A 16,025-nucleotide genomic window follows, 5' to 3' on the forward strand; every position below is an offset into this window, starting at 1 on the left:
GTACAAAAATTGGGGAAGAAGACATTCCAGACAGAGGGAACAGTGAATGCAAAGGCCCTAAGATGGGAAGGAGTTTAGTAGGATTAAGGAACAGAAGAGTCAGTGTGGCTAAGTGTAGTTGGGGAATGGCAGCGAACACGGACAGAGCAGAGGCGGATGAGGCTAAAAAGGTTAATAGAGTAGGCAGGCCTTGTAGGACAAGGTAAAGGGGATGACTTTTATTCTAAGTGCATTGGGAAATCACTAGGCTTTAAGCAAGTGAACGAGGTTGATTTACAGTATAAAAACTCACTACAGCAGTATTCGGAGTGTACCAAGCCAGTGAAAAGCAGATGGAATCCAGTTAGGAAGCTCTTGAAAAGGCAAGAGGTGATGACTGTTCGGAATGGAATGGCAAACATGGAGGTGAACAGAAGACATGGGGGAGAGCTGATTCTTAGTGTGAGGGGAAGAGGAAGCAGAAGAAAAATTCCTAAACTGTTCCTTTTGAAGAAGGAGGTGGGCAGAGTATTTTTTCTTTCTTGTTTGTGTGAACTTTTTCTTTTCGGCCACAACACGCGGCTTGCAGGATCTTTCTTCCCAGACCAGGGATTGAACCCATGCCCCCTGCAGCGGAAGCACAGAGTCTTAACCACTGGACCACCAGAGAAGTGCCTGAACAGATTTTTAAAATGAAGCATTTCAGACATAGCAAAAGATATAGAAAAGTATAACAAACTCACTATCCATTTGAAAAAATAAGAACTTACCATTCACTTGTCCCTCTGGATCCCAGAAGCATTATCTAAAGTTGATGTTTATCATGCCTGTGCATGGTTTCCTATCTTTTCTGTATTTTATTAAAATATATTTATAGGTACTATATTTATATAGTCTATATACTTTTACTTCTATATATCCATAAACAATAGAGCATTGTTTTTCCATGTTTTTAAACCTTCCACAGATGGGACTCTTGATGTATTCTATAACTTGCTTTTCCCAGACTTTATTTTGGAGCTGTATTCATGATGATACAAGACGACCTGGTTCTTGGGGTAGTGTTAAAGGGGTAAGGTTACCTGACTGAAATGGAAAATCCAGCCCGTCCTGCATGCTGCTGCAGAGGGGCAGCCCCATCCATCATCTCAGTTCACATCTGGTGGTATCGCCCCCCACCTGACACTCCCCTAGCTGTCCCCGTTGCCTTAGGAAGAAATCCACTACCTCGAGTGGCATGCAGAGACCCAGGTCCTCTCCCCCAATGACTTACCCACTGAGTCACGTAAAGGTTTTCTGTGTCTCTTGGTTGAATGAATCAGTTGTTTTAAAGAGATGTGAGGGAAAAAGTGCTTTAAAACCTGCTATTAAACAAATGCTAATTTTTTTTAAAAGAAGACCTGGTTCTTCTGACAGCTGTATAGTATTCCTCAGGATGAAGACCACAACTTACCCATTTTCTCCTGATAATGGACAAGTAGCTTATGTAAGAGACTAGGCTCAGGAAGAGACCCAAGATTATATCATGACTCAAAGAAAAGGCATTTATTTTTTGCTCATACAATAGTCTCAGATAGATAGATCATCCTGATTGGCAAATAGTCTTTCCTGGGGTCATTCAGGGAATCGATATCTTCCATGTTATGGTCTACCATGACCTAGAGCTGCCGTATCAACTGCATCTAGCCAGAAGAAGGGGAAAGAAAGCATGGAGGTACACTCGCTCTCTTAAAAGTCCTGGCATAAAATTGACACACATCACTCGCACTCACATTCCACCAGAGAGAAGTTAGTTGGCTACCCCATCACTACAGGGGAATTGGCTGGAGGGCTGGAAGTGCAGTCTAGCCATTTCTCCTATAATCCTATAATTCTGCAAGGTAAAGCCAATTTTGCTGGACAGCCAGTAGTCTCTGGTACAGGATGTTTCCAGTACATATTGGAAATTAGACTGCAACATCATTCTTGTAGATGTCTAGTAGAACACCTGACCAGGAGTAGTTTGTATAGCCGTAGGAGTGAAATTACTGAGTCTCAGGGCATATCTTCAATTTTAAGAGATCCTGCCAATTAGTTTTTAAATTGATTGTACCCAATGTCCATTCCAAAGTGCAGGGAGTTCACATTGCTCCAAAATCTAGCTAAACCTGATACCGCTCAACTTCAATAAATATTATTCTAATGAATTTGGTTAAAAATCTTAAAAATTCAATTAATATATTTAGGATCATCTCTAGTGAGTCCTGCTGATCCCTGGCTCAGACAGGAAAAATAAAAGGATCACCTGCAAGGGCCCTGGATGAGACTGGACAAGTTTAATCTCAAACCAATTACAGGCACACATCTGTTATTGGGGGTTTGGGTGTAGACCACCACAATAAAGTAAATTTCATAATAAAGCAAGTCACATGAATTTTTCAGTTTCCCAGTGCATATAAAAGGTATGTTTATATTATATTGTAGTCTATTTAAAGTGTGCAATACCATTATGTCTAAAACAACAATGTACATACTTTAATTAAAATCGCTATCTGTAAGAGGAAGAGCAATAAAGCAAGGTATGAGTGGATTCATTTGAACCAGCATATTTCAGGGCCTAAAGAACTACTGACACAACTGTACGTGTTACTTCTTCCAAACTCATTCCCATCTCTAGTCGTTATCTTCCCCAGACACACTGTGTCAGCAAGGAGACAGGTAGCACGTTGGAGTCAATGAACAATGGAAAACATCATTCTAACACAGAGTCATTTATTTTTCTTGCCATTGCCAAACATTCCCCAAGTCTTACTCACCAGAAATTAACAGAGCTTCTCCATTTTCCTCCCTGACAATCCTCATGTACGGAAAGGGCTTTAAGGGAGCAACTGCCAATGACAATGTCGAGTGGACAGACCACATCCTTCCCTTGTTGCAAAACTACCCGTTCTGGCAGTATCCCAATCAGGTTTCAATGCTCCCATGTTTGAAAGTGGTCTTCACAAAAGCCCACATTTTAAGGCTATATGGAGGAGCACAGAGAACAGAGTTAAAAGTGGTAACAGCCTTTCAGAATTTGAAAAGGCAGTATTGGTCCATATTAGGGTTAAGGGTCCCTGGCTTTTTATGTGGCATAAGCCACAAAAATTGGCAAGAATATAGAAGACCAATATTTATGGAAAAGGGGAAGAGAATCCAGGAATACGACAACAGAGCTGTTCTAACCAATGCTCCAGGGAAAGCCAGCCTCAAAGAGAAACAGGCTAACAGATACTATCAGGTAGGCATGAGGTTCAGAAAAAGAACTTTTCTTTCCAACTCCAGATAAATATCTACACCTGGTGTCAAAGTCTCAGGTTATAAAAAGGACAGAACACAACATCTAAAAAAGAAGGTAGAGGACAATATTCTCAGAAAATTCAAAGAGACAGACTTTGGCTAAAGGGAGATACGAGGACTTAACAGAGTGCAGACTAACAAGTCAGGTCAAGTCCAGGGGAGAAGGAATGTGCACCTTGGCTACCAATCCTCACAGGAGTACCAGCAATATTAGGGTTCTGTGTCAAACGTCAGGAGCAAAAGGGTTTATTTCTCTTTCAATCCTCAAAACGTCAGGAGCAAGACAAGCTGCAGGAGGGCACTGGTCATAGCAACAGAGGAGGCCTCACACCCAGGGAAGTTGAGGCGGTATTTATTTTTGCTGCTACTTTCTTCTTTCCAGTCATTTTATGTGTGGGACACATTCCTCCTAAGGCTGCATTTCATGTGTGTGGGTCTAGTTACTTACTGCCACCTGGGACAAACAAAGCATTTCCTAGGAAAACCTGTGTCCGGAGGGTCTAGCTTTTTTATTCTAAATCTATTTTCTCACTTTCAATCCTAAAACCATATTGAGACAGCAAAGAGCCTCCATAAATTCTGTCACCCAAGCAGACAGGGGAACCTTATTAAAGGAGTGACAACAGTTCTAGGTTCTAGGCTTGTTATATCACAAATACAAAATGATAAATCAGTATGGTTTTAAAGAGTTAGTTTGGAATTGTTTTATAAGATGATGGAGTGACTATGAAATCAATGGAGCTTCCAAGAACATTCTACACCCCAGTATGGAAAGGATAATCAAACAGGTTTCTTAGTCTTGTATGGGGCAAGAAGGGCCTATAGTGGGCCTTAAGGAGGAGCTCTTTGGGCAAGATAAGAGAAAAAAACAGGAGGACTCCAATGAGAATAGCAGGAAAATCTACCAAAAAGGAGATGGGGGTGTGGGTGGTGGAGGGTCCACATGAATCAATAGGGAAAACACTGAAATTTACACAGGAGGAAGGAGCTGAGAGTGCCACAGCCTTACACAAACAGCTGAAAGAGTAAATTTCTCTTCACTTGGCCCCCGTGACTCAGGCCTCTCCACACAGGTCCCTGTGACCACAGCATCCCATCCACTCTCCCAGGAGTGCTTTCACACTGACTGCCTATTTCTTTCCTCGTTTATGATTCGTCTTTGGGGGCTTGACTTTCTGGAACTGTGTTGGCACTGGCTCCTGCTCTGGTTCTTTACAGGACGTTGCCACGAGCAGTTCCTCATGACTCCTCCTCTGATCCTTCCCTACTCTAAGACTCAGCTCTGTCTCAGGAAGCTCAATGCCAGGCTGCTGCCGCCTTCTTAGAGACCTTCGGCTCCTGTGCTGCTGCCTCCGCTTTTCTTCTTCTTGCTGTCGCTGTTTTATCTTCATCAGCTTCTCAAAGCTTTTGGTCGTTGTTGGGTTTACAACAAACCAATCCTACAGAGGCAAAACAGAAACATTATCCAGTCAAAATATAGTGCGCTAGGAAGTGGTATGGGAAGATTTTTTTTTAAAGGCATGATTAGGACAGAACACAGTAAAGAGGAAACAGATATGGAACCAGAGCTTAGAACTGTGTCTTTTAAACTGGAGAAATTCAGTACAGAGCAGTCATTACAAGCATTTCTTGTGTAAGACATGATTTCGGGTACTACTGATTACTTAGCATGATCCCACCCACTCCTCTCCTTTTAAAAATCTTCTCATGAGATGTAAAGCACTGAGCCATAGGAGATTTTTATTTCATGACAGTGTAGTGGTTAAGAGCATGAATTTTGCAGCCAGACCACCTGGGTGCAAATCCTAGCTCTGTTTCTAGCCATGTGACCATCAGAAAATTAACTTAACCTCTCTGAGTCTCAGTTTAAAAAAATTAAGGGTTAGGGACTTCCCTGGTGGCACAGTGGTTAAGAATCCGCCTGCTAAGGCAGGGGACATGGGTTCGAGCCTTGGTCCGGGAAGATCCCACATGCCGCGGAACAACTAAGCCCATGCGCCACAACTACTGAGCCTGCCCTCTAGAGCTCGCGAGCCACAACTACTGAGCCCATGTGCCACAACTACTGAGCCCACATGCTGCAACTACTGAAGTCCAGGAGCCTAGAGCCCATGCTCCACAACAAGAGAAGCCACCGCAATGAGAAGCCCGTACACAGCTCTCCGCAACAAGAGAAAGCCTGCGTGCAGCAACGAACACTGAATGCAGCCAAAAAAATAAATATAATTAAAAAAAAAAAGTGAGGCAGAAAGGGAGGAACAAGGTAAACATGTTTAACACCATAAGGATTTCATAAATACAGGCATAAATTATTGAACAAATACTTGGGAGCAAGTCCCAAACTAAGTGAAATTTGTTGGTTCCAACTTTTGAAACAGAAACTGGAGAAACAAGTGAACTATACAAAGGCCAGATTTTGTCAGGAGATAATTATCTTTTAAATACTTCCCAAAGCATAGAAAGGTAACATTATTAAAAAAAAAGAGACTGCCTTCCTGAAGAAATCTCAGATATGGAAAGGGATTCCCAAAGCTTCAACCAGTAAAGCAACAGGAACCACAATGGATGACACTAACTAAAGCCCACACTGCTAAGAACTATTGCATCTGAGGGCAGAGGACAGCCGCAGGCGCTTGCTATTTTTCCTCACCAGGCAACAACAGTATCTGCAGTAAAATATGCCAAGAGAATGCACACTCTACTCCTTGAGCTTTTGCAATAAGGTATTTAATTATATGGTAGAGAATTTCTCTGTTCACCTGGACTCCTAAAAACTTTCCCCAAGAGAAAACTCTTGACCTTCTGAACTTAAAGCATTTTTAACAGAATTTTTTAATTTTGAAAATTTACAAACTTTCCAGAAAAGTTACAATAGTTCAATGAACACCTAGATTGACCATTGTTACTCTCTCTTCCCCTCCTTCTCTCCCTTCTTCCCTCCCTCCCTCCCTTCCTCTGAACCATTCACAATTTAGCTACAGACATGATACTTCATCCCTAAAAACATCATGTACCTGCCTAAGAACAAGCGCATTCCCCTGCATAACTACAATACAATTATCACATTTTGGAATATTAACATTAACACATTAATATTACTTAGTAGTACAGCTAGTATTCAAGTTGCCTCAATTGTCTCAATAACATCTTTTACATTGTTTCTATATGGTATTTCAACAATATTCAAAACAGGTTGCTCCAAGATGTTGGAATACCGGAAAACAGGAGCACAGACATTGCTGTGAAACAAGAATTCCAAAGGTGTAAATGCAGCCTGGTTCCCAGATGTCTGATTTTAATCGGACTTAAGATAACTAGAAGAGTCAGGGATGCTCACACCCACAGTGATTTTAAATGCTTTCACAGAAAAAAACTATTACACGCCTAATTTTAGGAAGTTTTTAAACTCTAATGTAGACCCTTTAGTCTCTCTGACAGTCTTAGCCTATAATAACAGGCACAAAATTCCCATCCCTTGTGGCATATTCATGGGGTCCACAAGAATATAAAAACACTGTGGGAAAGGAGAAACCTCACCTCAGCGTGGACAGAGTTGATGTGATACTTGACACCACTCTCTGACACAAATTCTTTTTGACATAGAAGACACTTGTATTTTCCAGCCACAAAGGTTCCCTATTTTCAAGAAAGAAAGAAAGAGAAGGGTAAATTCAGGAACACATACCTGGGCAATAGGTAGGGACTGTCAGAGATGAAAAGAGGAGATACTACTTCAGCAAAGTGAAGAAGGAAGAAAATCCGAAACACCACTATATTTAGGAAAACAAGTTTGGGCATACTATGACCATAACACATCTATCCTAATGCAGTTCTATACCAAACACTGACCCCACTGATCCTCCCCAACACAACCTGAAGTTCCCCTAATTTTATTATGTAACATGTCACGTTTTTCTATCTTCCCTTATGTCTTCCACTTCACTTGCAGGTGCTCTTGGCTCCTCCCCTCAAATTATCAAACTCCTTAAGTTCAATGAGGCACCAATGCGCAATTCTTCCCACTAGAATCAATCCACTGCTGCAAAGAGTGCCTTAGGAATCCAGAATTAGAAGAGTACCCTCCATAAGATCTAGCTGAATGACTCAGAAACTAGGATCAAGATGACGAACTCCTAAGCATTCCTGGACAGATCTGGTTTGGATGTCTCCAACTCCCTTGTTGCCTTGACTGAGACTTCTCTCTGCTCCTGAAGCTTCGGGTTTCCATGGTGCTTATTTTGTGTGAGGAGATACTTCTGAATGGGAATGGAAAGTGGCAGCCATCCCCATGACTGGTAGGTTGCAGGGCACTGGGGTCAACATGGAAAAGATTCAGTGAGGTGAATGGCTGTTAGCCTAACACCCAGGGATCGCACCTCCCATCCCCAGAAGCCAGAATAGTTCAGATGGGTTTGAGGATCTTCACCAATCCAGATAAGCACAATGTAAGTTGATTCTAGGAAGTTGAAGGCCCAATAAGATAGGGCAGGCGCAGTGTGGTAGATGCTCAGGTGGAAGAAGTTAAATCCCTGGTAGGGACTCAGAACTATATATTTTTCTCCAAATTTTTTCATTGATATGACTTATGGCTATTTTGGCCCATTCTGCATCTTGGACATACCCTGGCATCCCACCCAATTAACAGACCGAGGATCTTTGGGACAAAAAAAAACAAAACTAAACTAAACCAGCCTTTGAAGATAATAGCAAACAGGACAACTAGCTGTTCACCGAATCTGAATTCTCTTCCATGTCAGACTATTTTAGAGGTCATGTTAAGATAAATAGTTCAGAACGTTACAAACCAATGTACAAGAGCCCAGGTGAGCTTTAAGGCCAGATACACTACTGTAGACAGCCTCACAGCCCTGAAAAAGAGAAAAAGAAATCATGTGAAGACCACACCAAACAGCATCCTTTTCTTAGCAATCTGGCCATTTGCACTAACCCACTGTACCCTTGCGGGGGGAGGGAGGGGGGAAGAAACCCAATAAATTGCACCACAAACCACACAGAAAAATATGTAAGCCAAAGAACAAAAAGAAAACCAAGGAAAGGTAAAAGAAAAAGAGGTAAAAAAGTTGTTTAAAAAAGCTTAAAACACTCTGTTCCCTAGTACTTTTCTGATACTTACAAAAATACAAAAAACTGTATGCTCAAGTTTTTCCAAAAATCAGCTTTCTTTAGTGCAAATGTGTCTCTTACTTCTTATATATCTACTCCTCCCCAAAGTACTGCATATACAGCTGTAGTAGATTAATGATGCCTGGAAATTCTCTGCCACTCTTCCCATCAAGAAGTGAGTCATTTATCCTCCCTTTGAAACTGGATAAGTCCTATTATTTTTTTGACCAACGGAATGCTATGGTAATGAGGCTGAACAAATTCTAAAGCTAGGCCTAAGAGATCTGAGCTGTTGCTTTTATGTTCTTGGAATACTCTGTCTGAGAATTCAGTCACCATGTACCCCACTGGTAACCCAACTACCATGCAAGAGAGAGAGGCCATGTGGACAATCAATCTCCCAGCTGAAGTAGCTGCTTAGAAGCCACCTGACATTCAGGCCCCATCAGAGCTTCCGGCAGAATGCAACCCATGAATGATTCCAGCTGGTGCCATATACAACTGCCCTCTGAGTCTTGACAGAATTGTTGACTTACAGAATCGTTAACAAAGTAATTGATGTTTTAAGCCTCTAAAGTTCAGGTGTTTTGTCACAAAGGAATAAATAACTGAAACAAACAGCAGATGCTTGATCAACATTTAGTGAATAAATGAATGAGAAAGAACCACCTGGTTAGGACACTGAATGCGATGATACTTCTTGATATCTGACTTCCATTTGTGTAGTACTTCCTGGCTGAAGGTCGGTAGCCCAGGACGAGTATATTTTAACTACAAGACAAGAAACATTTTATTGGAGGAATCCAACTTTCAACCAAAATACCCCAAAAGTAACAGAATTACATAACTCTTCAGGTTCATATAATTCTAGAGTTGCAGAAGTATATTTTCATACACAAAAATGATAATATGTAAGATCCTTTAAAGTTCCTGAAACACGTAAGTATAATTGCCTATTGTTCTGTCTTAAAATAGTTTGATTTTTGACAGAGGACAGGAGACTTTCAGATATAACATTTCATCTAAAGTTGAAAAAAAAAAGCTAGTGACAGAGCATTATACAGTTAAAATATTTGTTACAAAAGAGAAAGCAATATAAATTTTCCCTCTCTATATATAATATATATATAATATGTATATATTATACTCAAGGGACATATATATATTACATATTCAATAGAAATATATGGATATGGGTCAAAGGCTATAAATCAAAATGTTAATAGTGGTATTCTCTGGGGGCTAGAATTTTGAGTGATTTTCATTTTTTGCCTGCTTATCTGCATTTATCATTTTTCTTCAATGACATCATGTTAATTTTTGATATTTTAAAAATTCTAACACAAAAAGATTAAGGTTCAACCTGAAAGAATGTGAGAATACTCAGGGAATAGAACATCTATTCTTTGCTTATACTGCAAAAGTAGAATTATTCCTAGCACTTCCTTTCTCATGCTTTGACACCAGTTAGTCTCTTCTTACAACTATAACTAGTTTCCAAAAGAGTTAACACCTGTAGAGACAGTTCTTGCAAAGTTCACCATTGGTAATACACAGTCCTCCTGCTTGAAAAATGGAAGCATCTGAAAGGAAACTGATTCTCTGAGACAGAAGAACAGATCCAAGCCCATAGAGGTTAATGGAGGAAGTAAGAAAGGTAACCTAAAGAACCTTTGGTAAATCACAGTACAAAACTGGTTTTATTTATAAGCATTTCCTCTTTCTTAGTCATTTTAATAATATTAATTCTTCCAATCCATAAGCATGGTATATCTTTCCACTTGTTTCTGTTGTCTGCCATTTCTTTCATCAGTGTCTTAGTTTTCTAAGTATAGGTCTTTTACCTCCTTTGTGAGATTTATTCCTAGGTATTTCATTCTTTTTGATGCAATTGTTAATGGGATTGTTTTCTTAATTCTGATTTCTGATAGCTCGTTTTTAGTGTATAGAAACACAACAGATTTCTGTGTATTAATTTTGTACCCTGCAACTTTCCTGAATTCATTGATCAGTTCTAATAGCTTTTTGTGGTATCCTTTGGATTTTCTCTATATTGTATTATGTCATCTGCAAACAGTGACAATTTTACTTCTTTCCAATTTGGATGCCATTGATTTTATTTTCTTGTCTGATTGCTGTTGCTAGGACTTCCAAACTATGTTTAATAAAAGTGGGCATCCTTATCTTCTTGATCTTAGAAGAAATGCTTTTAGCTTTTCACTATTGAGTAGGATGTTACTGGCAGGCTTGTAACAGATGGTCTTTATTATGTTGACGTATGTTCCCTCTGTAACCACTTTGTTGAGAATTTTTATCATAGATGGATTGCATTTTGTCAAAAGTTTTTCTGTATCTATTCAGATAACCCCATACTTTCCATTCTTTAGTTTGTTAATGTGGTATATCACACTGATTGATTTGTGGATACTGAACCATCACTGCATCCCTGGGATAAATCCCACATGATCATGGTGTATGATCCTTTTAATGTATTGTTGAATTAGATTTGCTAATACTTTGTTGAGGATTTTGCTTTATGTTCATCAGTGATACCGACCTGTAATTTTCTTTTTTTGTGGTGTCTTTGTCAGGCTTTGGTATCAGGGTGATGCTGGCTTCATAGAATGAGTTCAGAAGTGTTCCTTCCTCTTCAATTTTTTGAAACAGTTTGAGAAGGACCAGTGTTCACTCTTCTTTATATGTTTTGTAGAATTGACCTATGAAGCCGTCTGGTCCTGAACTTCTGTTTGTAGGGAGCTTTTAAATTACTGATTCAATTTGGTCTGTTCATATTTTCTATTTCTTCCTGATTCAGTCTTGGGAGATTGGATGTTTCCAGGAATTTATCCATTTCTTCTAGGTTGTCCTTTTTATTGGCATATACTGTAATTATTCATAGTAGTCTCTTATGATCATTTGTATTTCTCTGTTGTTAGTGGTAACCTTTCCTTTTTCCTTTTATTTATTTGGTCACTCTCTTTTTTCTTGATGAGTGTGGCTAAAGGTTTATCAGTTTTTTTTTAACTTTTCATAGAACCAGCTTTTAGTTTCATTGATGTTTCCTTTTTATTTATTTATTTTTTAGTGTCTATTTCATTTACTTCTGCTCTGATTTTTATTCTTTCTTTCCTTCTACTAACTTTGGGTTTTGCTTGTTCTTCTTTTTCTAGTTCCTTTAGGTATAAGGTTAGGTTGTTTATTTGGGATTTTTCTTGTTTCCTGGGGTAGGCTTGTATCATTAGAATTTAGCAGTTCCCTCTAAGAACTGCTTTTGCTGCATCCCATAGATTTTGAATTATTGTGTTTCCATTTTCATTCATCTTGATATTTTTCAGTTTCCTCTGATTTCTTTAGTGACCCACTGGTTGCTGAGTAGCATATCGCTTAGCCTCCATGTGTCATACCCTTCTAGTTGGAAAAGATGCTTGATACGATTTCAATCTTCTTAAATTGAGACTTGTTCTGTGGCCTAGCGTGTGGTCTATCCTGGAGAATGTTCCATGTGCACTTGAAAATAATGTGTATTCTGCTTTTGGATGGAATGTTATATATATAAAACATATAAAGTCCATCTGGTCTAATGTGTCATTTAATGCCAGTGTTTCCTTATTGACTTTCTGTCTGGATGATCTGTCTATTGATGTAAATGGGGTGTTAAAGTCCCATACTAATATTGTGTTATTGTCGATTTCTACCCCTCCCTTTTTTTTTCTGCCATACCACACGGCATGTGGGATCTTAGTTTCCCAACCAGGGATTGAACCCACATCCCCTTCACTGGGAGCGCAGAGTCTTAACCACTGGACCACCAGGGAAGTCCCTCTCCCTTTTTGTTAACATTTGCTTTATGTATTTAGGAGCTCCTACGTTGAGTGCATATATATTTACAACTGTTATATCTTCTTTTTGGATTGATTCCTTTATCATTATGTAATGTCCTTTGTCTCTTGTTATGGTCTTTAAGACCTATTTTACCTGATATCAATATCTGATCTATTTTATCTGATATAAATATAAATATTTTATCTGATAAAAATATATTTATCTGATATAAATATAAATATCAGATATAAATATCTGATATAAATATTTTATCTGATATAAATATGGATTGATCCCTTTATCATTATGTAATGTCCTTTGTCTCTTGTTACGGTCTTTAAGACCTATTTTATCTGATATAAATATTTTATCTGATATAAATATAAATACCCCACCTTTCTTTTTGTTTCCATTTGCATGGAATACCTTTTTTCACCCCCTCACTTTCAGTCAGTCAGATCTGAAGTGAGTCTCTTTTAGACAGCATGTATACATGTTTTGTTTTTGTGTCCATTCAGCTACTCTATGTCTTTTGATTGGAGTACTTAGTCCATTTACGTCTAAAGTAATTATTGATAGATATGTACTTATGGCCATTTAGGTAACTGTTCTCTGGGTATTTGTTGCTGTTTTTTGTTCCTTTTTCTTCTTTTGCTCTTTCCTTGTAATTTGATAACTACCTTTAGTGATAGTTTTGGACTCCTTTCTCTTTTTTCTATTGCAGATTTTTGGTTTGTGGTTACCATAAGGTTTACATACAGCAGCCCATATATATATATTTTTTCTTTTAAGTTGATGTTCTCTTAAGTTTGAAGGCATTCTAACAACCATGCATTTTTACTCTCTCCCTCAAATGTTTTTGACATATTTTACAGCTTTCTGTTTTGTATATCCCTTATGCACATATATGATTTTACTAGTTTGTCTTTTAACCTTCCTTCTAGCTTTATAAGTGGTTGACTTCCTATTTTTACTGTATATTTGCTTTCACCAAAGAGATTTTTTCCTTTTGTAATTTTCATATTTCTAGTTGTGGTCTTCTCTTTTCCGATTAGAGAAGTCCCTTTAACATTTCTTATAAAGCTGGTTTAGTGGTGCTGAGCTCTTGTAGCTTTTATTTATCTGTAAAACCTTTTAACTCTCCTTCAAATCTGAATGATAGCTTTACTGGGAAGAGTACTTGACTGTAGGTTTTTTCATCACTTTAAATAAATCGTGCCACCCCCTTCTGGCCTGCAGTTTCAGCTGAAAAGTCAGTTGACAGTCTTGTGGGAGTTCTCTTGTACGTATCTAGTTACTTTGCTGCTTTTAAGATCTTCTGTCTTTAATTTTTGCCATTTTAATTACAATGTGTCTTGGTGCAGACCTCTTTGGGTTCGTCTTGTTTGGGACTCTTTATGCTTCCTAGACCTGGATATGTGTTTCCTTCCCCAAGTTAGGGAATTTTTCAGCTATTATTATTATTTTTATTTATTTATTTATTTGTGGTATGCGGGCCTCTCACTGTTGTGGCCTCTCCCGTTGCAGAGCAGAGGCTCCAGACGCGCAGGCTCAGCGGCCATGGCTCACGAGCCCAGCCGCTCTGCGGCACGTGGGATCCTCCCGGACCGGGGCACGAACCCGTGTCCCCTGCATCGGCAGGCGGACTCTCAACCGCTGCACCACCAGGGGAGCCCTCAGCTATTATTTTTTCAAATAAATTCTCTGCCCCCTTTTCTCTCTCTTCCCCTTCTGGGACCCCTATAATGTGAATGTTAGTTCTCATAAACTATCTTCATTTCTTAAAATTCCTTTTTCTTTTTTCTACTCAGCTTGGGTGATTTCTACTATTTTGTCCTCCAGTTCACTCTTCTGTTCTTCTGTATCATCTAATCTACTGTTGATTCCTTCTAGTGTATTTTTTATTTCAGTTACTGTATTCTTCAGTTCTTTGGTTCTTCTTTATATTTTCTAACTCTTTGTTAAACTTCTCACTGTATTCGTCCATTCTTTTCCTGATTTCACTGAGTATCTTTATGAGCATCACCTTGAACTCTATCAGGTAGAAGGCTTATCTACTCTTTCCTTAGTTCTTCTTCCAGGATTTTGTCTTGATCCTTTGTCTGGAACACAGTCCTCTTTCTCATTTTGCCTAATTCTCTGTGTTTATTTCCATATACTAGACCGGTCAGTTACAGTTCTCCATCTTGGAGAAGTGGCCTTATGTATGAGACATCCTGTGGCACCTAGTAGCACACTCCCCTCTGGTCACCAGAACAATACGCTCTAGGGATTTCCCCCTATGTGGGCTATGTGAGCCCTTCTTTTGTGGCGGGGCTGGCTACTGCGGGCACACTGGTAGGCGGGGCTGGCACCTGGTCTAGCTGGCTGCTAGGCCCTGACTCATGCAGTGGCTGCCAGCCCACTGGTGGGCAAGACTGGGTCCCAGTGCAGCTGACAGCAGGTCCCCAGGGGGCGCTGGGACTGGTGGTGACCTGCTGGTGGGCAGAACTGGGTCCTAGGGTGGCTGGCTACCAGGCTTGGGGGCACCCAGGGATGATGCTGGCCTGATAGTGGGTGGGACAAGTCCAGTAAGGCTGGCTGCATAGCCCAGGGGGTCCTGGGGCTGGTGCCAACCCACTGTTGGGAAGGTCCAGGTCCCAGAAAAGCTGCCTGTGCAACCTGGGGCTCTTAGTGCTGGTGCTGGCCCACTGGTGAGCAGGGCCAGGCTCTAGGGGTGTCAGGGCTGGTGCAGGCCTGCTGGTGGGTGGGGCCAGGTCCTGTGCCCAGTGGTGGAGGGAGCTGGGTCCCAGTGTGGTAGCTGCTCAGCCTGAGCCGGTCCTGGGACTGGTGCTGACTGGCTGGTGGGTGGTGAGCCCCTGGTGCTCACAGGCTGGAGGGAGGACTCCAGCATGGCACTTGCCAGCACCGGTGTCTTCGCAGTCAAACAAGCTCCCCAAAATGGCGGCCACCAGTGACTGTTTCCCCTGGGGGAGTCACAGTTGCCTCCTGCCTCTCTGGCAGGCTCTCCAAAACCAGCAAGTGGGTCTGACTCAGGCTTCTTTCCAATTACTGTCTCTGTAATGGGTCTTGGAGTGTGTGAGGTTTTTTGGTGTGCTATCTAAGAGGACAGTCTCTGTTTCCTACAGCCCTCTGGCTCTCCTGTATGCAAGCCCTGCTGGCCTTCAAAGTCAGACATTCTGGGTGCTCATCTTCCCAGTGCAGGACCCCCAGGCTGGGGAGGAGTCAGATATGGGGCTCAGACCCCTCACAGCTTGGAGAGAACCGCTGCAGTTGTGAATATTCTTCCATTTGTGGGTCACCTATCCAGGGATATGGGTCTTGACTACCATGTCTCTGCCCCTCCTACCCATCTTGTTATAGTTCCTTCTTTACATCTTTAGTTGTGGATATAACTGCTATTTTCTGCTAGTCTTCACCTCATCCTCAAAGATAGTTGCTTTGTAAACAGGTCTGTCCATGGGAGGAGGTGAGCTCACAGTTGTACTACTCTACCATTTTGGCTACTCCCCCATGAATGGTTTAAATTAAATAGGATGTAGGGGGAACCCAAAATGTAATAAGAGTAACACATGAACCTTATTATTACAAACGAGAAATATAATTATTACAAATGAGAAACATAATGAAAGGAGTGGGGGAGGTGGGAACCAACCTAAGAAACTTTGGAAAACAGTACTTTGACTATATATGCTATGGCTAAAGATTAAAAAAACTATATATAAATATTAGTCTCTAGTTAGTAAATTTGTTTCTTACAGAGGTATGGGTTAACAATTCTG

General features: G+C 40.4%; 1 protein-coding gene across 4 annotated transcripts in view; it reads right to left on the reverse strand.

Moving 5' to 3' along the window:
- Positions 1-2,713: 2,713 nt before the first annotated feature.
- The window catches only part of ZNF512 (zinc finger protein 512), a 35,203-nt gene continuing 21,891 nt past the window's right edge, over positions 2,714-16,025 (reverse strand). For 3 of the 4 annotated variants that reach the window (XM_060169659.1, XM_060169661.1, XM_060169658.1), the window contains 4 exons: positions 9,091-9,192; positions 8,103-8,165; positions 6,835-6,933; positions 2,714-4,736 (listed from right to left, as the gene is read on the reverse strand). In XM_060169659.1, the coding sequence (XP_060025642.1) occupies positions 4,428-4,736; positions 6,835-6,933; positions 8,103-8,165; positions 9,091-9,192 (573 nt within the window). In that variant the 3' untranslated portion in view covers positions 2,714-4,427. The remainder of the gene's footprint in view (positions 4,737-6,834; positions 6,934-8,102; positions 8,166-9,090; positions 9,193-16,025) is intronic. The other variant, XM_060169660.1, reaches the window with a different exon arrangement.

This window comes from Lagenorhynchus albirostris, chromosome 13 (assembly GCF_949774975.1).
Source record: "Lagenorhynchus albirostris chromosome 13, mLagAlb1.1, whole genome shotgun sequence".
Taxonomy (NCBI): Eukaryota; Metazoa; Chordata; class Mammalia; order Artiodactyla; family Delphinidae; genus Lagenorhynchus; species Lagenorhynchus albirostris.